The sequence below is a fragment of the Spermophilus citellus genome (assembly GCF_964194105.1).
Source record: "Spermophilus citellus genome assembly, chromosome: 6".
In the NCBI taxonomy this organism is placed as follows: Eukaryota; Metazoa; Chordata; class Mammalia; order Rodentia; family Sciuridae; genus Spermophilus; species Spermophilus citellus.
The window spans coordinates 68,494,861-68,519,087 of NC_138187.1; the positions used below are offsets into that span (position 1 = coordinate 68,494,861).

The 24,227-nt window shown below is 37.5% G+C and overlaps 1 protein-coding gene across 4 annotated transcripts in view; it reads right to left on the minus strand.

The window, feature by feature from the left end:
* The window catches only part of NRP1 (neuropilin 1), a 141,697-nt gene that overhangs the window by 49,109 nt on the left and 68,361 nt on the right, over positions 1–24,227 (minus strand). For all 4 annotated transcript variants that reach the window (XM_081298962.1, XM_081298961.1, XM_081298960.1 and 1 more), the window contains exons 6-7: positions 19,863–20,018; positions 17,498–17,664 (exon numbers count right to left, since the gene is read on the minus strand). In XM_081298962.1, the coding sequence (XP_081155088.1) occupies positions 17,498–17,664; positions 19,863–20,018 (323 nt within the window). The remainder of the gene's footprint in view (positions 1–17,497; positions 17,665–19,862; positions 20,019–24,227) is intronic.

Genomic DNA, 24,227 nt, shown 5'->3' on the forward strand with positions numbered 1-24,227 from the left:
TCACATATTCTCTGCAAAAAACTAAGGTTTTTTTCTTCCATTTTTTTTCAATACAGATATAATTGTACTCAGAAAAGCTAGACTAATATTCCATTTTAAATTTTTTTTTTACTTGATAAACCTGTTAACTCTGGACACAAGGGCGCAATACATTCTGATAACAAAGGAGGAGAAAATGAAATAGCTTTTATAAACTCTGGGATACAAGTAATCAGCATTTAAGGCAACTTGAAACTCCTGGGTAGAGTTGAAAAGAAAGACTGATTAAGTCTCAATGCTGAATAAAAGATTGTTTTAAACAATTTCACACCCACTCTGCAAATCTTTTCTCCTTTTAAATGAAGTAATTCGTTTCAATGGCACGTTAACTTGCAGATGGTACCTCAGAAACCTTTAACAGCTTGTTCAAGAAGATGACATTTAAATGGTCCCCTCTTCCAACTAAGACTCTCAAAGAGCTCTGGCTGGACAGTAAAAGATTCAGAGACTTAATACTTCCAATGAACATTTTTTTGAATGCTTATTTATAAGTTACATTTAATTTCAAACCTGAGTCTAATCCTTTGATGTGGAACGGAGGACAAGTACTCAGAACAGATCAAATGTAATCCCTAAGAAATTAGCTAATAATTTAACTTAAAAGCTTCATAATAAAAATGGCCTAACTGCATAGTTATGTAGAAGTAAAAAGTTCTGGTGCACTATTGCATAGCAGGATGATTATATGCAAGGATAATGTAGTGATACTTCAAAAAGGCAAAAGAAAGGATTTTGAATGTTTTCACTCCCCAAATGATAATTTTTTTTTTGAGGAGATAGGTTACTTAGTCCTGAACTAAATATTACACAGTATACATATGTGTCAAAACATCACTCCTCTGATACATACAATTCTTACATTTTTATACATCAACTTAAAAAATATACATCTAAATTTTAACAATCATCAAACTAAATTGTTTCTTTTTTGGTTCTAGGGATTGAACTCAGAGGTGCTTAACCACATCCCTAGCCCTTTAAAAAATATATATATACATATATATACATATATATATATATATAAAATTTTGTTTTTACTCTGAGATGGGGTCACACTAAGTTGCTTAGGACCTCACTAAGTTGCTGAGGCTGGCTTTGAACTTGCTATCCTCCTGCCTCAGCTTCCTGAGCTACTGGAATTATAGGCATGCACCATCACACCTGGCTGAAATTTTTTAGCAGCAAGTATGTTCTAGATTGAAAACAATTGTAACCAGCCTCAAATCTATAGAAGGGGCGTGCAAATTCCCTAGTCAAGTGCCTCATAGGGGAGTCATAGCAAGTGCTCTTACTGGCTGTATTTACATGGTAAAGAGATAGTGAGCACCTACTGCATGGAAGTCATGGCTGATAAATCCCATAATGCCCTAATTCTCAGTTCCACACTATTTTTGTGTATATGCAACTCTCATGAAAACTAGAAAAGTTTTCTCCTTAGCAGAAGACCTACAAGTTAGGAACTAGGTTGGAAGGAAGGCATAAGCAAGGTTATGGGTCAAAAGCCATTGGTGTAGTAGTTGACCATAAAGAGGCAGCTCTAGATATTCTGGAAGACCAAGCAGATTGTATACACAGGTATCTAGCTCCTGATATTTGTTCCTGCCAAAACAAAAAGTGTACAGAAATGGAAGAATAGAGAAAGACTGATTTGAATAACAACTATTTTATAACTCTGCAGTAGAATTCATTCTGTCTACACATCTTTTCAGTAGGACAGTATTATAGCTAAAATAGTGATCATTATTATTGTTGCTGTCATTATTATTAAAAACATCTTTGGGACTACTACTCTGTGCCAGGTGTTACACTAAGTGCTAAATTTCTATATGTCATCTCCTTCAATTCTCATATCGGTCACACAAGGCAATTTTGTAGATGAGGAGACTGAGACACAGAGGAAGCATGACCCTTGCTCAGATTTTGACAACTAATAAACTAGGTAGTCAGGTGCATGCTTGCACAACTGTATCCTAAAGCCCCCTCATAGTGCTTCACACATCATATGGGCTCAAACTAAAGTGTAAAATTAAATGGAAAGATATCAAGTATCCAGATAAAATCATTTAATCTATTAAATTCAATCCACATTTATGAATGCCAGGCCTTGGGAACACATAGGCCTATAAAGCAATAATGATATTATCAGACTGAAAGTAAAAAGTGCTAGTGAGCAATGAGGTGTTGTGGGATTCAGGAGAAGGGAAAGTTACTTGTGGAAAGGGGATAGAAAGGGCTTTATGGAAAAAAGTTCATTTGAACGAGTTGGATTGGACCTCATAGGATGGGGTAAGACCTTGGCTGAGGAAGTAGCCAAGGCTGATGAGCTAAAGGCTGAAGGAATGGGGAAAAAAAAATCCCACCCAATTGCCTACATTTGAAAATACTTGATATGATGAATATTTCACTTCTATCTCATATGTCTTGGCGAAATTCTTTCAGGGAACAAGGATAAGTGACCTTCCCTCCCCTCCCCACCACCATATGCGCACGTGTGCGCGCACACACACATACACATACACACACACACGCACACACACACACACACACATTCCCTCTGTGTGGGCCTTCATGCAATCCAGGAGTCTAGATCAAGAAGTGTTAGGCTAGTGACAGACAATCAAATCTGCATTGTAATTAAACTCACGATCATACACTGCACTGCTGAGATAATTCTCCTGAAATGTGTGCTTTTACTGCCTCTGGGAATCCAGGCATTCCTGAGAATGAGACTAACGTCAATCTGCATGAGTCAGAGAGATTACTCACTTGAGCTTCATGGCACTCCACAGTCCTACCCTGTGTTCATGCCTACCTCGAAAAATATAATACAAAAGTAAAAATAAAATAAAATAAAATAAAATAAAATAAAGGAGTCCAATGAAATAGCATAAAAACTGTGTGATGTTTTCTTCAGGGATGCTCATTGCCATCAAAATCACACAGTTGGCTCCTGAAACATCCAAGAAGAGGTGTGTGAGTTGGGAACACAAGTTTATAATGATAGATGTTTGTGTTTTGAATACCCATCCCATTGTGGGGGGAAGATAGTGACTGGCAATTATTCATTTATAACAAAATAAGTGCTAGGTGTTTGGGTGAAGGGAAGAGAAGGTTACAAGTTTCTTGTCCTCTAGTCAAGAAGGGAAAAAGTCAAATAAAAAATAAATCTTTATATAAAGGGAATGGATTACGTTAAAACTACTCGGTGCTTTCTGGTACTACAGGGAGACAATTCGGGTGACAGAGGCAGCATGTGGTGGCTGAAAAGTACAGGCCCCAGAAGTAGCTCTGTAGCTTTGACATTAAAGAGTGACCTGGATAGTGTTAAGCAAGTTAATTAGCCAATTTAAGCTTCAGATTCTTCCTCTCTCCAACAGAAAACCAATGTCTGGCCCATTCAGGTTATTTGTTAGGGTTATTATAAAGATCACGATGTCGCATATATACACACATTAACCATGAGAATATGACTTAATATTTTTTTTCCTTCAGTCATTTGGGTAATTGGAGTTGAATGTGCATGTGTGTGTGTGTGTGTGTGTGTGTGTGTGTGTGTGTATGTGTGCTTGCACACATGCATACACACAGAGAAAGCTTTGCCCGAAATACCTGGATTATTATTCTTTTGAAGAAGGGACAGAGTTTTCTGCACTTTAAATTCACCTATCCCCACATACCCTTAATCCTTAGCAGATGCTCCATAAATGTTTGTTGAATTTAAATTCAATGCTGTGTTAAGTCCAGCACTGCTGGCAAGATCTAAAACGCCTTTCTTCCAAACAAAAGCCAAATGCCTGTCATTAAAGTCAACATTAAAGTGTTTGAGCAACTAACTTGCACTCTTAAACCAAAAATGTGATTATTCTTATCCTGGTATTTCTTACTGCGAATATTATAACTAGTCATAAAGTTTCCAGTTCTTTTGAAAGGGCCACTACTTAAAACTGGCGTCTCATTGAGTTTCATTGGCCAGGTCCACCTTGTGTCAAGTATTCTTTTTTATTTATTTTTCAAATGACCTCTCATTAACTCAGTAAATGTCCCACTTCTTGGAAGTTACCCCACAGGGCAGCAGATATTAAATAATTTTTCACTTTATCTGTCATAGTCTCAAGACCTCAGTCTAACTTCTTCTCCACCTTCCTACTTTAAAGCTAAGCTAGTGGCAAGCATGACGTCCACAGGATGTTTACGTACAAGATGTTTATGTATCTGGGATCTTAAGCTTCTTCCATACCCTTCCTGTATTTAAATTTGCTTTTGGCAGTGATGGGGATTGAACCTAGGGCCTGGTGCATGCTAAGCAAGTGTTCCTATATTTAGAAAACACCAGAAAAACAGCATCAGCATCATCTCATTGCATTATTATAGGTCGCCATGGCTTCACCTGAGTCACATGTAATCTTTATAAAGAGTTGAAATTATAAATTTGTGTGGCTAAGACAGGAGTGAAGATTTCAGGCCCTAAAAGATCTTTGTATTTCTTTGTCTTCTGGTCTCAGAGAAGCAGCTGACAAGCAAGCCCCCTGGCAGAGGCACAGATGGCTCTGAGGTTTGGCAAAACAGGTTAACTCCTTTCTAAGGTGCAGTTATGATCATACAGACATCTTTCTGTGTCTTGGCAATTTAAAGAGATTTTACCAAGAAAATATTAAATAGTGTGTATAGGTAAGGTATATTTCTTTGTCAAAAGCTATTGTTCTATGGGGCTGGGATTGTGGCTCGGCGGTAGAACACTCACCTAATACGTTTGAGGCCCTGGGTTTGATTCCCAGCACCACACAAAAATAATAAATAAAATAAAGGCCTTGCTTCCAACTAGAACTAAAAAATAATTTTTTAAAAAAGCTATTGTTTTACTCTACCCATAAAGTTTGTCTGCATTGTTGGGATGATTCCTTAATGACTCAAGATAAACATACATTTGTACATACCATCTGTCTGCTTTAGTACAGACAAATGACTTGTTGATTATTTGTTTTCAGTAAGTCATGCCTTTAATTCTTCTCCCTCTTCCTAAAAACTTGGTTTTAAAAATAAACACAAGGATGAATTTCTGGAAACTAAAGACTTGCAGATGGGGGTGATGGTCTAAATCAGTCACTTGGCCTATAAACTTTGACAGCATCCTTGTACACCAGTTTTCCATGTATTTCTCGGTAATCTAGGTGGGCCTCTCATGATAATGAGAGTTTCATGTGTTGATGGAGAATCTGGAAGTGCAGGTGTCCAAGAAAACTCCTTTACTTGGCATTAAAAGTCCTGCAAGAAGCTGATGGGATTACTGAGATTAAAGTCGGCCACCCGCCTAAGGTTATAAGGAATGCTACCCCAGAGAGAAAAAGAAGAGAAAGAACAGGCTGTCTAGGTACAGCTGGTTGTCAGAAATTGCATGTAAACAGTTACTCTCTAAAGGGATGCCAGTCATTCCTGAGAACAGATGAAATGAGCTTCACAATTTAATATTTGGTCAACTATGTTTTCCCTGTTGGAAGCTTACAATGCATTTTGGTACAATATACTGATTCTTTTACTAAAAATCATTTATAAAGGGGATGGGGAAAACTTTGGGAGGGAACATGCATTTTCAAAGTATTAGAATTCACAACTGGTGATCTATACTTTTGAACTGAGCTAAGGACAGCATAAAGCAGGAGGAAGACAATCCTGCTAGGTGCTCCATGGATGGAGGTGCAATACGGAAACAAGGGAGAGAGAAGCAATAAGCAAGGACCTGTGATTTTCTCATTCCACCCGAAAGACAGAGAGAGACACAGAATGATGTCACTCTGTGCTTTGAAGACTCTTTGCCATCCAAATATTATCAGTCAGTGGACAGAATTGCAAACTGTTTACATGTTCTAAAAAACAAAAAAAGTCGATTTTGCTAATTTCATGCATGGCAGCCTGGGTCACACAATGGGAGAATGTGTCTGTGTGACAACTTTCAAACCACAAGAGCATAAGTGCAGATGTCACTCTCAGCACAGCCTTTCATTGCTTCCCTCACACGGCCTGAAGCCCATCACACAGTGGAAGCGGTAACTTGCATTTATCCACTGGAACCATCCTTAACACATGGCTGGATGTATCTAATTCAACCACATACTTGGCAGTGACAAGAGGTGAAAAGTCTGTTGGGGAACATGGCCATGCTGTTGTATATATGTCATCAGGTGGGTTGGGAGGGATCTTCTTGGCAGAAAAAAGAGAGCTAAGGCACATATTGGAAAATCCTGAAAAAGACATTCTTTCCATAAAACTTGCAGGCTTTCAGAACAGTGAGAATTCTACCACCTTCCATTGTACTTTGAGATGCAAAGTTAAGAATTAAAGTGCAGAAATTTGCATGCCAGGATTTAAAAAGAAATGGAATGGGCTGATTCTTAATCTGTTCTAATTACCTTTAATAAAAAGATTTTAATTGAGATGAATCTTAGAAACACACACATTCTAAACTAGACATTCTAAAGAACAATAAGGAGATGAACAGATGTTCTTACACACTCTTGTTGAAAGCAACAACATTGACCCACTAAGGGAACTGGATCATTGTATTATTGATAATTGGAGCTGAATTTCTCCATGTACAGGTGGAATCTCGAATCACCTCTGCCTGCCTACTTTTCCTTGTTGTTCTATTTCCTGGAAGACTCAGGAAAAGTCGAAATTGAGGTCATGTAAGATGATTTCCATGTTTGTCTCAGCAAATTACATTTGTCTATTATTAGTGATTGATTTTAGAAGACATATAATATTAAAGGCACAAAAGTGTTGACTGATTTTTTTCCCTATGGTAAATATTTGTTAAATAAATTATTTCTTTCATCTTGGCATTGAAGCTTTCCAAGTAAATAACAACATACTTATAAATGCATATGTACTATTTGGAAACATCTGTTAAAACTAAAGAAATCATAGAATATGTGTGCTATAAAATGATTGAGAATAACAATGACTAGTCTGGATTTTTAAAACAGTATTCAAATATTCAATAAAATTTGGCCCACTATAACTTCATTTTGTTAAGATTGGGAATTTAACATATTACTTTCTGCTCTCCTCATAAGTTCTGAGTGCCCCCTGAAATATATATTTTAAGAAATGCCATCAGGATTTCAGATTTCATATGATTTTCTAACTTCTTTTCATTATCATGAATATTTCCCACTGGAAATTTGATATTTCATTTCCAGATCTTCAAACTTAAGGCTCTGTCAAATTTCCTGCTCCTGTAGCTATTAACCTGTGCACCTACCTGGCTCTTGGTCTTTCTCTCTCTTCTATGATGGGATCTACAGGCATCAACATTAGCCCTTAGTAAACATACCAAGTCTAGAAGCCTAAGACAACTGAAATGACTTTCTTCAGACAGCTGGATCTCTGGTGCTCCTTTTTCTGAGTAGTATTACGGTTTATAAAATCCTTAGAATTGAACGTGATATTTGTCATTTTAAGGAAGGAAAAAAGTCTGGATATTGGCAGGACTTTAAGGTGTGAACCATCTGTCATGGTGGGTAAGTCCCTGCCTTACGGATATTTCCTTCAAAGATTGGAGAGACATGAAAGATGAACTGTCTGGACCTTTTCTTATCTCCCTTAGTGGGCTGCACTTCCCTGCAAGCTAGCACAAAAGAACCAAGGAAAACAGGCCCCACTAAGTGAAGTTGCAATGTAAAATCCTCAGATAAGATGCATGGTAAAGCCAATTCAAACAATTATTTGATCTAAGGAAAAAGAGAGAAACCTTCTTAATGGAAAAAAATTTGCTATGTGCTGCCACACACGATTATCAATAGTATTTAAAATGAATTTCAGCTATGCTCCATATATTTATATTTTATCTTAGGCAAGCTCAGGGCACTAGCTGATAGAGTACATTTATTTTTAATAGAATCAGGGAATCTTAAAATGCTTGAAAGAACCCGAGAAGCTGTCTCATCCAATCACCCACCCCCTGAAGGATTTCATCGATAGCCCTCTCAGGCTTGCTAAAAGAATAAAATAGTTGTTTGGGTTTTTTTAAAAAAAAATTATTTTGGTTAAATCCATAAAATGTAGTTAGAAGTTTCAAGCATTAGAATTGTGGGAAAAATAAAAGTGTGGTAGAATTAAGACCTCATCCTCCTAAAGGGAGGCAATTAAGAGAATGCAATCAATGCATTTTTAACCCCTTGAGGCAAAGAGAGCTGAGAAGAAAATGCACCAGTCACTTGCACAAGTATATATGTGATTATTCTGAGTCATAACATGTGCAATTAGTCTCCAATGCTTACTCTGTTCAATAGTTGGAAATGCAAAAGCATAATGCATTTTATTACTGTTGGGATTTATAGAACATTTTTAAAGTTAATCTACTTTCCTCTCCTTATTTGAACTGAGAATTGAATGAGAGTAGATGGTTCAGGGAGGGAAGAGAGTGGAGAAAGGAAATCGTGTGTGTATGTGTGCACATATACTTGTGTGTCTGTCTGTCTCATTTTCAAGTCAGCATTCCAACTTGTTATTTTGATGTAGATCAAAATTGCCATTCTGATGTAGAGCTTTCAAATCATGCATTAAATGACAGTTATAAGAGGGCACAGGTTCTCTGTCCACTCCCAAGCTTTGGAATTTCCAAGGTGTACACTTCTCTCTGCTGGAAAAGGTTGCTGTGGGTAATCTAGAAGTTTCAAACTATGGGTTCTGCCAATTCTGAAGAACTTTTTTTTTTTTGCTCTGGGATTTTCAAACTGCAATATGAAAGTTATTTATAGCTTAGGAGTGGGTGTGTTACATTACACGCAGCATAAACATAGCCATTGCTCCTAAATGTGAACATTAATGCACTCTGTAAAAGGTACAATTATTACCACGGGGACAGAAATCAACAAACCCCACCAAAGGAATTTCTTAAAACTGCTATCATAAAATCTGTGCATGTTATGGATTTCATTAACATTTTACTCCCTGAGGATTCCCAATTGTATAATAACAGAAGTTCTTTAAATTTTAAATACCACAGACAGGAATAGCCTTTCACCCAAAACAGATGTGAAACCGTCAACCTTGCTTTCTTATTGGTCCACAGATATGAAACTGGCGGGTAATTGATAGCTCTTAATGTGTTGTTCTTTAGGTTATAGAAATGGAAACTTAATATTATTTTTCCCATAAAAAGATAAGTTAATAAGCAATAGACTGCCTTTTCAACCACAGTGTTTTTGTTTTTGATTACATTTGAAATTAAGAAACAACAATAATACACCTTTGACTTCATACTGCATCAAAACTAAAATAGATCCACGAAGGCTGGTGACTCTCAACAATCACATGTCAAAGAGCTGATTTCAGTCTTATTTTGCCTTCTTGTTTAATGATGACTTGCAATTTTATCCTCGTGTTTCCTTTTTTTTAATCCTATCCTTATCTTTGCTGATTTCGAAGTTGTCTACAATAACATCTGTATTTATTTAACTAAAAATAGCTCATTTTTAAAAGCTAAAAATAGAGAAGCCTAAGATAAATCAGCAGGGAGGTTTATGATGTGATTTTCTTGCATAAGGTAAACAAATACATCTGTATTTTTGGAAAACAAAAGAACTATGTTTCTCTTTAAATAATAGCTACAAGTGGCTGAAAAGCAACAACTATCCAAGGAGAAAAAAAAAAGAAAAAAAACAACAAGTTACTTTTTTAATTTAAAAGATTGACTGATTATATAAAAATGGCTTGATTAGGGCATCTTCTCCAGTAGTGGTTTTCAACTGGGAATGATATAAATGTCTGAAAACATTTTTGGTAGTTCTAACTAGGGTGTTCATGAGCTCGGGTATTTTTTTCTGGCTTTTATTGGGGAGAAGCCAGGGATGCTCCCCAACATCCTACAATACCCAGGACAGTTCCTACAGCTAAGAATTATCCAACCCAGAAGGTCCAGACCAAGAAACTACTTCAGATATAGTATATTTTACTAAATGGTAGCTTCTGCAACAACCGTTCAATTTAATAGACATCATCTGCCATTCAGTAACTAAGTAAGGCGAGGTTGGGATTTAAACCTGTTTACTGGTCTTCAGGATTCCACCCTCAAAAGGAACCCAAATCCACTTTCCACATTTTGTTAACAATTGAGTGAGAACAAAAATTTTAAAATTTCAGCCCTGGTTCTGTCATTAATTTTCTATGTGGTCTTGCAAATCATTTAACATCTGAATCTACGCAAACTAAGGGATTTAGACATAGATGTTTGCATCCACTTTTAGTATTGTACTTGAAGTTGAGATCTCCTAGGGGAAAAACAATTCTCTTCTAGTATATAACTATGAATGTTGATTACAAATAGACATTGGCATAAACTAATGAGAAGCCAAAACTAAGCAAAATCAAATATTCATGCTACAAAGATAATTTATTTTTAAGTGCAATTCTATCTAAAGAGTTGTGGTTCATTCAATATTATTTTCAAATGTTATACATTTCCTTTAAGGTGTGTTAACATGAAATATTAATTAGTAAAACCATTGGCTGCTTTTTAAAACTGAATTGGGTGATCTATTTGACCCAAATGGTTAACATTATTTTAGTAATTTCTACATGACAAAACAATTGCTTAAAAATATCCAAGTAATTACTTGTCACACGTGCTTCTGATTTCCCTAAATCATATTCACCTTAAAAACATTGAAAAAAAACCCAAACCCCGAACTCTAAATTTAATCTGTCCCTATATGTTTCCTCTAAATGAATTTCTGTAATGTGAAAAGCCAATGTCCCAGAGATAGCATTATTAGGAAAAGTGCCTCAGGAGGTGAAAACTTTGGGAACACAGACTTCCTGGGTGGAAACATAGGTATTAGGAGTAGGATGTAAAGCATCTATTTTATGGAAAAAAGTATAAGTCAGTGCAGAATTAGGGTAAGATAACTAGACTCATGTTGGGAAATTTTTTAAAAGCAAATTATACACCTTTCAGATGAGTGTCTTAACTAAAACAGCATGCTAATATTAGTTGCCATAAACACACACACATACACACACATACAGAGAGAGAGAGAGAGAGAGAGAGCACACCTGGAAACACATTCAATTGAACAGCTGTATTTTTCTGAAATTTGCCAACATTATGTTTTACATGCATCATTCCACATTTGGGTAAACCAGGGAGCTATTTTTGTCAGTTCTCTAGTTACAGATTTATAAAGTATCATTTTATTGTAATTTCAGCAATTTACTAATGATCTGAATGAGTTAATGCATCCCCTAAAGTGTCTGGTTTATAAACACACAGTGTTTACAATCAGGATAACCTGGCTCTATATATTTTCTGGATTAGTCAATTTAGCAGATGGAACTGATTTTGAATATAGCATTACAGATTATAAACTGCTAGAAACTGGAAATTTTGTGGAAAATGGAAAAAAACCCATCAACACGTCATTTTATAGGAGATGCCTACTCTTCACTAAACACATTAAATATCAGAGAACGAAAGTTTTGTCTAGAAAGTCTAGGAGGAGAGAAAATACTACATGAAATTTAAAATAAATTACATTTTATGCCTTTAAGATGAATTACTTCCATTTCTACTTTCAATTTTTGGGAAAGTAAAGATTAAAAACAAATGTTTTAAGTAAAAACAAAACAAAACAAAAAAACTTCTTCTAATCAAATAAGCATTCATTACTTTCCTACTTAAAATATGATAAAAGCTATAATATAATAATATTATTTGTCACAGGAACTATTTCAAAAGATTTATGAGTTACTTATTCTCATGAGGCTAAAGGAGGTCTACCAGGTACCCATCTTAGCTCATGAAATCAGGTCTAGGCTTTAAATTATCTTTGGCCTCCAATCTCAACGAGTTGTAACTGAGGCAAGTTTTGAATTGTGACCGGGCTACTTTGGAAGTGTCTGGTAGCAATAATACATGGCTCTGGATGGAGATTGGGTAGTTGTTAGATCATAAAGCTATGGAGTCCTGGGCCACAGAAAGGAGCCTGGGAAATGAGGGTCAGGAACTTATTTGAGTCAGAGTCTCCTGTGTGATGCATGAGCCCTTAAGACTTGACTTGGCTTCGTCACTTTTCCCTGAACAGTTGGTATGAGGGTATCATCAGTCCAGCATACCTCAGCCACAAGAGCATTGAGGTGAAAACCCCTGTTAAGAGTGGCCAGGGAGCCAGGTGAGCATCAGCCACACTCCGGGTCTGTGTCAGATCCAAACACAAGTGGTGATTCACCAGCTGTCTGTGGTCTGGACTTCTCATTCACTGCCCACTGACTTGCTTCACAAGCATGAGGAAGGAAGTCCACGTCAACTATGTAAGACTGAGATTTCCCACAAGGTGGGAAGTTGGGATTTTCAGTGAACCGTAGTAACTTCTCTGGACTTCAGCTGTCTCACATGAACAGGGACAAAAGAATCATTTGTCCTTATCTCACCTTCTAAAGCTAAGATGGGATGTGTACGAAAAGGTGCTTTTGTAGAGGAAAGTGCTGTAGATATGTTAGATTGTATTGTTAGAACATGTTTCACAATTTTAAAATCCCTAAGGCACCCAAAAGTCTACTTGGATGTGACCAGCTTCACATGATGCATCTATAAAGATGGCACTTACTTTTTTTTTTCCTTCCTAGTGGAGCTGATTTTATTTTAGTTGCTATTAAAGTTCAAATTAAGGTCCATAGGATCTGATCACTATAAAGGGCAGTATCTTATTATGGACCATAAACAGAAAAACATGAACATTTCTGAGAATAATTAATCCCTTGCACCCTCAGAAATGGTCTTCTACCTTAGTAAATAGATCTGAAAAAGAGACCAGTTTGGAGTAAATAGATCACTTCTTGGGTTGCCTTCAAATATCTGGTTTCTACTTTATTTATTACATTACTTACATATTCTAATTTGTTATACATGATGGCGGAATGCAATTCATTTCACATTACACATATAGAGCACAATTTTTCAAGTTACTGATTGTATTTTCACACCATTCATATCTTCATACATCTACTTAGGGTAATGATGTCTAACTCATTCTACCATCATTTCTTTTTTTGACAGTGTTGTTTCAAGGGAGTGAAGATGATTGTGTGTGCATTGCTGTGGTATGTTGTGATTCCTGTTAATGTATCTGCTTCCATACTACATTAGGAGATTTGGATATTGTGTCTGCTCTCAAAGAGCCTTCAAAGAGCAAGTGTGGAAGACTTGAATGTTATCTGAGAAATACAAATCAGACAATAGGAAAGCTTAGAAACTAGTGTCCTCAGAAGGTAAGCACTAGCTACTCTCTTCTGGAATTTTCCTTTTCCTCACATCTCAGAATGAATATCCGTTCTAGAAAATGCAACGAAGAGAAGATACTTTTGTTTCAGGGGTCTGCGCATATATTCTTGCAGTTGCAGACTGTTTTCCTGGAGGTTTCCTTCTTCTGTGTGAATAATCCATAATAGGGGCTGATTTACCAAACCAAACAGGATATGGTTGAGAAGCCAATTGTTTTGTGCTCCTCTGAAATAAGTGGAGGCATAAATAATCTAACACATTTTTTTTTCCACAAATGACAATGCCCTCAAATTTGAAGAGCAGTGGATTTGCAGTCTGAGTTGGTTTGTCAAATCTATTTCTAAAGTCACTGGAGGGTGTGGAAATCGATTAGTCCCTGGTGCCATTTTGATGTCTCTGGATCAAAAAGTTCACATCCCACCCAGGCATTGTGTCTCTTGTTTTTGTTTTGTTTTTAGTCTCCTGGCATTTTAATCAGGGAAAAGTCACAGTTATTTGGAGGAAAGTACTCCCAAGAGCTTTAATTAAAGCTGGAAGGATGAATCCGTTTAAAGTGTGGCGACCACTATCATCAATAAAACACTGGAATAATTAATGAATTAAATTCTGCTTTGGATGTGAATGGCTACATTTAGGATCTCTGAGGATATGTCTCCTGAACAGTTAGATTATGCTATGCATTTAGATTTTAGAGAAGAAAAGAAAGAACTGAGACTGCATTTTTTTTCTGAGATTCATAGTATCATAGACTGCTAGAGCTTGGAGTGAAGGCTACATTATCTTTATTTTATAGGAAACAAAACTAAGTTTCAATGAGTTTAATGGCATGGGCTCCAATAATGCACTTAAGAAGAATTTTTATTGTACCGTGGATACACTGAGTCTTTATTCTGAATCCTTGATTGTTTAACTAGAAACAACGAAATAGGAAAAAAAAATAAATTAATTAATAACATAAGCAGCTTTAGGACACAGGATGGAATACTCTGGGGGAGAAATGAGCGAGTTTTACAGGGTGATCAACTCTGTTCATTGACAAGAGTTTTGTAATCACTCAAGACATAATGTGGCCTGCTAAGCAGGATGTGGCCATGTGCAAACCTTCAGATTGGGACTTCCCTTCGAGTCCCTTCATACTGAACGCCTGGCTCCTCAGCTTGTTTTTAAGCTTCCTGGCAGACAACAGATCTCACAGGAAGCACCAATGTGGACATTCAGATCCACAGCTAATGAGGCATTGTTTTTTTATGTCACTCAGTAATTTCCTAGAGAAAACAATGGGAACCAAAGACTGTTCCTGTCTTGAAGGAAAGTCAGCTTCCAATGTTACCTTATTAATTTAACACATGCAAGTATTTGTCCTTGTTGTTGCTACAGCAACAATCTTTGGTGGGGTATATTTCATGCAAAATGGGAAAAGGCTGGAAAAGAAAACAAATGTCATCTGCATACTTCTGTGCATAAAAATAGAAATGTATGTGTGCTAACATTCCTGTGATTAGAAGTATGTGCCTCTTGCCCTCAGTCTAAATTATACTGTAGTACTTGTTGGTTAATTTCTAAAACATCTATCCAATGCAAACAACCAGACAGCCACTTCCAAGGAGCTTCAGAAAAACTGGAAACACATGAAATTACTCATAATTAGGTGATCGGTGGATGATAACAGTTCCTGCTCTGTACACAGACACAACAAGCACGTCAATGAAGCCACTCAGCCCCAAAGGGAAATGAAGACAATTTTAACACAAGGTGAACTAGAAGCTAAGCTTTTGTGACAGTCACCCCTCAGAACAACCAAGGAGAAGATCCCTACCTTCTAGATTTAGAAATAGTCAGCACCCAACCCTTCTCAGTGTGAGTCTTCCCAGCTTAAGGAAAAGCATAGAGTATATCCAAAGATATACTTGAATTTGTAAGAGTGGTAACGAATGAAAAAGATATTGCACAATGTCATTTAAAGAAACACGCATTGGAGTCCAACCAATCTTGTTTCCAAATGCTGTCATCATCTGTGACCTTGAACTTTCACTAATTTCTCTGAATCTCAGTGTCCTCGTTATTATGATGGGGAAAATTACATTTCCTACCCAGGACAGTAGTGAGGATTAAATAAAAAATAGGTCAAGTACATAGCACATGTCAGGCCACATAAGCTGTCAATAAATGGTAAGTGGTCTGTGAATGGTACAATTGCCATTCAAGCTGTTCAACAAGCATTCCCCTCTCTGTTCCCTATAGCACTTGTCAAGCTGTGCCTTCCTGCTGCCCCTTGATTAAGTATGGCTAAGTAATGTGCTTTGGCAATGATATGTGGAAGTGCTCTGTGAGGGAACCTCAAGAGCCAGCATGATGGTCCACATCTTCTTTCTCCTCCTGCCTTGGTGGCAGCACCATTTCAGAAGATGGCAGCTCCCTCAGCCTGGGTGCCAGGGTGAGAAGATGTGGAGTAGAGCTCCAGCTGGCCCGGTGCTGGAATAGCACGAGCAAGAAGTAAAACTTCATTTTGGAGGAACTTGGGTTACCTCACTTCTCCTGACCATGCTATTCTGTGAACAGAAAGAGTTGGATGCATTGAGATTTTTTTTTTCTTCTGTAGGAATCTTAAATTGTGCCTAACTCTGAAGAATGATGTAAAATCCTGTCCTCTTGACAAATGCTTTGTGAAAGCCCATTTGGTCTCCATGTTTCTACAGACATAGAATTGCCTTGCACAGAAGAATTGCTACAGTTGCAATTTCAGAACTCTTGCAAGACCACTGGCCCTACATTATTGAGTGCTCTCAGCATTACCAAGAATAGGACTACATTACCATGCAAACATGCTTAGCACTGCAAAATGTAAGCTTTCCTCTAGAGGCACATCTGTCAATCATACTGAACTGCTTGTTGGTTTGGAGATGTGTAAAAACAAGTTACCAAGAGCTATTTGACAGAGGCAAATTCATTTTGTTCCCGGCTTAATCTAGAGCCCGATTCAGCAATCCCAAGGTAAAAGTCTCATCTTTTCTCACCCTCTCCACATTTCTCAGTGTTATCATTTAGAGGTTAGCATGAGTTCAGTCTCCTATAATAGGCTATTTCATTTTAAGTGTATGTTAAACTAATATTGACCTTTCCAAAGTAAAACAAAATCTGGTATTTGTGCTCAAAAGACTGAAATAGCAATAGATGTGGAAAGGAGAGGATAAATCATCTTGTTTTTTTTTTTCTTGCTTAGAAACTCTCTCTGAGAATTAGTCATTTTAATATATCTGGCATGAATGTAAGACAGGCTCTGGATACTCTCCTGGATAGGAAGTCTGGATCCTTTAGCAAATACCTTTTTGTATAATTCGCAGTTTAACCTAAAGATCCAGGTACGTATGTTTCATTTGCCAGTGGGTGAAAAACTCAAGAATGTGTACATCAGGACTTGGGTAGGAACATCCAGGTGTCAAATCTGGGCAAGATCAGGCATTGGGGATGGCATTGGGGATGAGAATAGGGTAGGTTAGGTTGCTAGAAAATGGTGACAATGGATGGGAAGGGGGAAGATGAGGAGGGATCAGTGGGGTATATAGTTGTGGCAGGGAAGACCATGTTAGAGCAAAGTAAGAAAAGCAGAATCAACATTATGAATGAGGTCACTAATATACATTTCATACATATACATGAATAATAACTAACAGAGATCTGAGCCCTCAATTAAACCCCTTCTTGGGTGTGTGCTCCATAGACCTATGTAAAAAATACAATGCAACCCCTACTTTCCCTTCTTCAACTCTGAACAACCAGAAAACCCTAAACTTGGAAACAGTAATTTCATGCACAGCTACAAGTAGAATGTATATATTTCATCAAGGGAATCAGCATATGTCAAAATAGGAAATGTGAGGAAAGTATATAGTCGCTGGAAAAAGATCAGATCTTTTAGTTGTTATCAGCCATCTGTACTGAAATTGTGTGAAGAGCCGTGTATGAGGATCTGGGAAGGTCAGTGGATTTTCAGGGGGGTTTCTGAATATGCCCTCCTGACTGTGTAGTGAGGGATTATCTGTAGAGTTATGCCTAGGGCCTTTCCCATCTCTTCTCATCTGAAGGCACTTTACCTGATATTGCTTCTATTCAGCAGCTTTTCAAAGCAACTGGAACCATCCATCCTTTACCCTAGCTAGCTAGGCCAGGTCTTGTGCTACATACCTGTATCCACTCTCTGTAGGAATCTTCCCCAGGAGTCCACCCATTCTCAGGGTAGTTCAGGCGGGAGCGCTCTGCAGACCAGTTGGTGCTATACTGGGAAGAAGCTGTGATTTGGTCAGAATGGATCTCTCCTGATTCCATGCCTAGAGCTTCCATACATTTGAAATCTAGAGGGAAAAAATGTGACCCAAAGTCATCAAAACATAAGGGATCAAAGGTGCAATTTTCTTTTGAATCTGGCAAACTAAAGAGTTCATTCACTCAGAGTTTTACAAAAAGATAGCAGCAAGGAACTTAATAAAATATAGCATTGATACATGTATTTTCATGGCATCATTTAAAAATAAGGCCATGAATATCATCACAGTGATTAATGATTTTCTCAAGTAGGTCTAGGTTGACAAAAATAATATTTGAAAGACATTAGGAAAGGGTGAAGATTCTGATTTATTTCCAACAATGAATGCATGCATGTGTACTGTGCATCTGTCAGATGAGTACACATCAAAAACTGTATTTAAAAAAATTTAGTTTGGATTATTTTCTCTAATATCTTCAAAAATTGAAAAAGACTCTATGTCTATTTGCAATTCATATTCAGTAGACAGTAGATTGGAAGTCTCTTGTCTTTCAAACTCCTTGCAATTGGCACCTCGGCCACCTCTCCCTCACTCCTTTTGTTTCATGCCCCTTGATCCTGGAATGGTCATAATTATTAACATTCTTAGTTATTTTATTAAAACATAAAAGTTTCCATTGGGGCTAAACTACAGCATCATATGGCCCAAAGAACATCACAGTTTTATAACATAAAATAATAATGCTCACATCAATGACCACAAATCATCAAAATGTGTATTCCATTAGGCCTAGCATATTTAGTGATATTGGGAAGGAAGTAATCAATTTTAGAAAAATTCCAATTCAAAAGTGGAAAATACACAAAGCTTTATGATGTAAATGGAAGTTTCTCAACCATCCAGAAAATTCCAGTTTCCTAGTTTGAATTTTAAATCCCCTAAGGTTGATGTATGAAAGGCTTGGTTCCCAGGGAGGCGCTATGGGGAAGTGGTAGAACCTTTAAGAGGTGGAGCCTGGTGAGAGGTCTTTAGGTCATTTGGGATGTGCCCTCAAAGAGGATTATAGACCCTGATCTCTTTTCTACTCTCTTGCTTCCTGAACATGAGGTGAGTGGCTATGCTCTACCACACACTCCTGCCATGATGTACCATGATGTACTATCTCACTACAGGCCCCAAAGCAACGTAGTCAACAAGTATGGATTGGAACCTCTAAAACTCTTTACAATCTATTTATAATTTTGGTTTCTTTATATCTCAGGTATTATATCTCAGGTATTTGTGACCGTAAGGAAAAGTAGACTAACATACGAAGGTTGACTAACATATCAAGGTTTTGTGTTGTCTGAATTTTCTAACCTGATAAGGTTTTATGACATAAAAAAATTTTTTCCCACTGGTTTCACACATTAAAGTTAGGTTCACTATTTGTAATATAAACAGTATTTATTGGCACATAATAGGTCAATTAATTAGTCAAATTAAGTACAAATAAGATTTTCAAATGTTATTGGTTGTTTTATTTTCTAGTAAGATTTTGTCGAGAAGATACTAGCATCTCTGGAATAGGTCTCCAAATACCCCATGTCCTCTCAGTAAATGACTTGTTGGTCAGAACTGATGAAATATGAAAATGTAACTTTGTTCTTCCAATTTTGTTCTCAGACTCTGAAAAGGGGTGGAAACCACCTGAACTTTGAGAAAGGATTGAGTTAGTTGAGTACTTTAATAGGATAAAAAAAATATGTTACTTTCTTGCTTTGAAAGCAAGGCATTAACAAAATTTAAAATGCGCTGCTTTTACATGAATATCTCCTTTTACTCAGGTAAGAAAGAAAATAGAATGGCTTCCCTCAGGGTCCTTCACAACCAACCTCCATACACTATTCACTCTGTGACTGTTACGCTCATCAACTACCTCCCATTTGTCCTTATCATCTGGGATCCAAGCCTCTCCTTTTATGATTCTTAGTCTATTATTCATTCGAGGTGACAGGGAGGTGGTCTGGTCATATTTCATTGTTTTGAGACACTCTTTTGCCATTTCCCACTTCTTACCATAATTTCAGAGGCTCATCCACAATTTTATGGAGAGAGCACACCAAATATTTTTTCCTGTTGATATTCATAAAAACACACATACAAAAAATTTTTAAAGAGAAAAACAAACACTTAGCACCCCAGTTCACAAAACATAGCTTTAGCGTTTCATGTGGCCGCAGGTGTGTAGAGATGAATAACAGGGAATATTTACCACAGGGCTTTGCAAGATGAATAATACTGACCTTCTGAGACACTGCTCTGCAAGACACTGTAGTTTGCTGAGAAGCCTTCTTTTGCTATTGCACTGTCGGTATAAAAAACCATGGATAGAATGCCCGATGAGGAACGAATCCGACCTGGTGTTTTCTGTCCACAGTAACGCCCAATGTGAGGGCCAACTGGAAAGGCAGAAATATAGAGAATGTCAAAGTGTCTTTTCTTCTACAGCAGATGTAAAAATAACCATTTACAAACATGGGTCCCAGCAGAATCCAGAAGTCTATTCTAACCCAAAGCAAGTCTCCCCTAGTTAATTGGTTTGCAGCGAACATATTGGATCAGGTTTGCAGAGAGGATTTTAAAGTGTACTCAAAAGGGCAGTAACAGGCATAACCACATTCCCCAGTGAGCAGGATCATTTTCAGGAACAGAATCGAAATGCTTGCTTCAATTGCAAAGAATGAGATTTGGGCTGTCAAGTGGCACCTTGGCATTCATCTCCAGGGCCAAGTTGTATGCACAGCCCAGCACTGAGAGACTGCAGCTAGACTGTGCTCACTGTGTTCTCTTGGATTTGCCTGTCCTCACTTCTCCGTCCTTGGAGGAGATCCTCTGAAAGACCTATGTCCTGAAAAGCAGAGCTGTACAGGGGGTCTACTCTAGGACCGTGAAAGCCCAATTTCCTTCCTCATTCCATCTTTCAGCCCTGGAGTCTAAATATGATCCACATCACAGACTTAGGTGAAAGACAAAGGATCATGTTCTACTCAGGACTGCATTTGAAGACCAAAAAATAATTGCCATGATTTAAAAATTTTAAAACTTTAGATGCTAATGATTTATACATAATAGTAAGTTATAATCAAACTGAATGGAAATTGTGGAAATTCTAGCTTGTTTTATTTTCTCTTCCAAGCCTAAGAGAAGTGACTACATTATACTGTCTGGTGGCCAAGAAATGGCCCAAAGCAGCCATTTGCCCATGCACAACAGGAGAAAAAGTGTACCCGAGGCAATGGACAATCTAAAACATTGACAAATGTGTATTAAAGTCAAACTGTTATTTGGCTTAAGCTGGTCACACCTTTGTTAAAGTGCTTTAGACAAACCTTGGCAATGAGTGATTATAAGTTTCCTCATGAATAATGCAGAAGACCCTTGTACTTGGAGAATATTTCCATTTCCCTGCCCAGTTCAGCAGCAAGACAAAAAAAAAAAAAAAAAATCCTTTCTCTCTAGGTTTTTTTTCATTGCACATATGGTAAAAAACACACCAGATGGTTTGGACTTAGAAGGACAATCTGGTATGGACTGTTTTCCCCTCCCAGAAATACATGGTTCTGTGCATTTCAACTAAGAATTATTGCTTCATTTAAGAAAGCACAGTAGGTGGATATTTCCCTGGGGGAACAGGCCTTCAAGGGGGCATGGTGATCCAAGGCCTGTGTATGCAACTCGGATGCACAGGACAGCTGATAAGACCTGGGAGATGTTTCAAATGTGATTGCAAAAGCAAAGCCCACAAGAACCCATCTTCTTGGGGTCCAGAGTACCAACTGAGTTCATAATGGGCAGCTAATCTGAACACCTTCCTTTTTGGAATGTGTAGATCTTTTGCTGATATTTTTGCAGCCCGACCAATTCTCTTAAAATAAGCAGTCTCCCTACCCCCAACAAAAGAAAAAAAAAAACTAAACTAATCTGAAGTGGTTCATATCTTTGAGTTCCTGCAAAATAGTTATATTGAATTCCTGAAAATGTTTCTATGCATTCAAAGTAATTAATATGTCCGAATTCAAAGACCGTCCTTTCTACTGAAATCCTCTCTGATAACCAAATGTATTGTGTATACAGAATGCTTTACCATGAAAAAAAAAAAAAAAAAACAAGGAGGGTCACCCAATGAAGGGGACTGATAACAGAATATGTAAGGAGCATCACTTTGTCATGGACTATCACTTTGCATTATGGGAAGAGAATTTTGTTAAATCAGGCTTCCCAGTTCTCAGAATAAAGTATCTCCAAGAGATAAAACTTACTGTCTTTTGCTTCTTTTCAGGTAAACCTCGGCCTCAAATTCTTCTATAAATGCTAATTTTTGCTAGATTTGATTCATTCTGGATGTGGTCCTACCATGAACTCAATATATTTTTCTTTCCCTGAAGACTTCCATGTTGCCCATAACATATCCGGGAAAATATCCTGCTAGCGCCACAAACTCAGGTCTTTCCTTTCCTCAAACAGAATCCCATTTCTTGTCTGTAATTATAAATGGGAGCTTAGAGTCCATTCATCCTCCCTCACATTTTTCCCTCATTTAAATTCCATTAGTGTGGTTTCATAATCTTTTTCTTTAGTTTGTGGGCAAACTTTTAAAGCCCTAATCCTCGGGGTCGTTTTCTGATCACCACAGCCACTGACCTTCTCAAGAATATGGCAAGGGAGGTGGTGAACATCCCAAGGAAGCTCTGGCGGCCGATCCTCCCCCTCCACTATCACCCCAATCCTTTGGGGAGGGTGGAAGGGGGAGTCTCTTTGAAAGAGGAAACAGAAGAGAACTTGTCTAATGCAGACTCATAATTTAGAGAGTCTCCATGACTCACTGGTTTATAATGTTTAAGACATGCTGGGTAAATCTGCCTTCTGTCCTTTAGAACATTGCCCCCGGACAGCAGCATGCAACTCTCTTTAGGAGCCCTCAAGATAAGAGAGTGAAAGGCTTTTGCCACGATAATACAAAGAGGTATTGAATTTTCCTGAACAACAGCGAGACCTTAGCCTAGCAAGCTAATGCAATATTGATCTGAACCAGAGTGGGTGAAGTACTCTTATCCGGCTCGTGTGTGTGCTCATTTGTGTATTTACATGAATGCAGCTATTGGATTTCCTCTTTGTTACCAGGGACCTAAAGGCCAAGGAGATGAATGAAAACTCTCACAAAAACCACGAGGATAATTCAAAAATTGAATTATAGAAGAATGTAGGCAGGCAAGATGCACCAAGCTATCATTTGAGGGAGAACAGAACTAGAAGGTATAAAATAGAGTATTGGTGACGTTTAAAAGATCCACTGGCAACAGTGGGTGGCAATAGCCGCTGTTTTTGTTTATCTGTTTGTTTTTGTTTGTATTTTTTCCCAATAATTTCTGCAATAATTACAACTCTATCTTAGAACCAAGATAATTTGGCTTTCTACTGCTTTCTAATGAGGGATGGGGGGAGCAAAGATTGACTGTGACATCATCCTTTGAAATGAAATATTTTGAATAAATAAAAAAAGGGAATCATTTTGAAGGCACAAGATAGGCCATCTATAACTTACTTAAACTAAGAAATCATTTTATGGAAAATATCTAGAGTACTAACAATAAATTTTGGAATTACACCCAATGGCATATTCATGTTTATCACTGTGGTTTAGAAGGTTAATTTAAAGGTAAAAGTAAATAAGAAACAAAACTTCCCTTCTTCCTATTATGAGACTTATTTCTGAGATGGTTGATTATTTGGGGAGGTGGATAACAATGGCAGTTCTGTCCATAGGGATGTCAGCTTAGGTGGAGGGTTGACTGTATCTGCCCCCAAGTGCTGTGAGCTAACATTAGTCCTGTGAACTAAGCATTTATCTCTTGCTCCAACATTCAGCACAGGCTCCTGCAATGTCCACCAGGGCAGCATGTCTACTGTGGCTCAGACCATATGTAAACCTCCACCAATGCCTCCAGAATAGTTACTTGAGAATCCATAGAGTTTCAAAGAGAGAGAGAGATGGAGATGTGTGATTGACAACATGCATGCCTTGAATTTTGAGTTTTGGAGTAAACTGTTTTTCTTCAAAGCCAATTTGAATCAATGGATAGCTTTCAATTACTTAGTCATTTAATTCAATGTTTATGATAAAGTGCAACATAAAATCACTTGATGGTTAAAAGCCTTCAGTGCCTTCTGCTTGTTGTTTTTGGAAAAGATATCAAAGACTAACAGTAATTTTGTTGGCAGAGGAAGTATGTGTGTTGAACTACTATGACAAAATGTTTCTAGTGACACCAAAACCACAGGAGGACAATGTCTCATTTTGCCTAAAAAAGTGCTGTTATGCAGGTGTAGCTAGATAAGGCCAGGTAAACAGTAACAAAGATACAAACATTTTTTTCATAGTCCAAAGCCAGTTTCCCCAGGAATAAGTGAGAAACACACCATAGTTCAAAACATGGGTAAATTGCAAGGCTGATGATTCTTATTGTTCATTGTACTTTGCTTCAACTCAGTGATTTTCTAGAGCCAGAAAATTACTACTTTGGAAAACCCTTGACACTAATAACAATGTGCTTCTTTCTGAAAATACTCTAAATAAGTTGGTTGATTGGACCTTCTCTTCAGATGTCAAT